General features: G+C 49.8%; 1 protein-coding gene across 1 annotated transcript in view; it reads left to right on the top strand.

The window, feature by feature from the left end:
- Window positions 1–218: 218 nt before the first annotated feature.
- The window catches only part of EPHA1 (EPH receptor A1), a gene marked incomplete at its 5' end in the record, with an annotated part of 12198 nt that continues 11532 nt past the window's right edge, over window positions 219–884 (top strand). Inside the window, one exon of the mRNA XM_009071547.1 lies at window positions 219–374. Within this exon, the coding sequence (XP_009069795.1) occupies window positions 219–374 (156 nt within the window). The remainder of the gene's footprint in view (window positions 375–884) is intronic.

Below are 884 nucleotides of genomic sequence, written 5' to 3'. Positions count from 1 at the left end.
GGTCCTATCATAACATTGATCCTACCTTGAGTTTGCATCTCCTCTCTGCTCTGAGATGACTGCTCTAGGTGACTGCCAGGGTGCCTTCCAAGCTAATTATTTCTGTGAGCTAAGAAAATGGAAGAAAGCAGGCAAAAAGCTGAACAAAACTGCCAGGTGGTTTCTTGTTGATCTTGGTTTCTTGTTTATCTTATGTTGACTTGTTTGTCCTTTTGCAGCCTGCCAGCGAGGATTCTACCGTCATTCCCTGGAGGCTAAACGCTGCCTGAAGTGCCCCCCCAACAGCTTGTCCGATGAGTCAGGGGCTACATCTTGTTCCTGCAACGCAGGCTTCTACCGAGCACCTTCGGAGGGCCAGAACATTGCCTGTACCCGTGAGTTGCAGATAGAAACAAAGAACAATATCTATACAGACTGGGGGATGAACTTACTGAGAGCAGCACTACAGAGAGGAACTTGGGGGTACTGGTGGGTGAAAAGTTGGACGAGTTGGCCATGTGTGCTTGCAGCCCAGAAAGCCAACTCTACCCTGGGTTGCATCGAAAGCAACATGGCCAGCAGGTCGAGGAAGGTGATTCTATTCCTCTACACTGCTCTTGTGAGACCCCACCTGGAGTGATTCATCCAGCTCTGGAGACCCCAGACCAAGAGACATGGACCTGTTGGATTTGGTCCAGAGGAGGGCCATCCCCCACTGGAGGGATGGAGCACCTTTCTTGTGAGGAAGGGCTGAAAGAGATGAGGTTGTTGAGCCTGAGAAGAGAGGGCTCCAAGGAGATCTTGTTATGGCCTTTCAACACTTAAGTGGACAGGGAGATTAAGATGAAGAAAGATTTTTACCAAGGCCTGTAGTGACAGGACAAGGGGCAGCGGTTTTAAAGTGA

This window comes from Acanthisitta chloris, unplaced genomic scaffold (assembly GCF_000695815.1).
Source record: "Acanthisitta chloris isolate BGI_N310 unplaced genomic scaffold, ASM69581v1 scaffold39653, whole genome shotgun sequence".
In the NCBI taxonomy this organism is placed as follows: Eukaryota; Metazoa; Chordata; class Aves; order Passeriformes; family Acanthisittidae; genus Acanthisitta; species Acanthisitta chloris.
The sequence above is the reverse complement of the archived record's forward strand: the minus strand, read 5'-3'. Positions and strand labels throughout refer to the sequence as shown.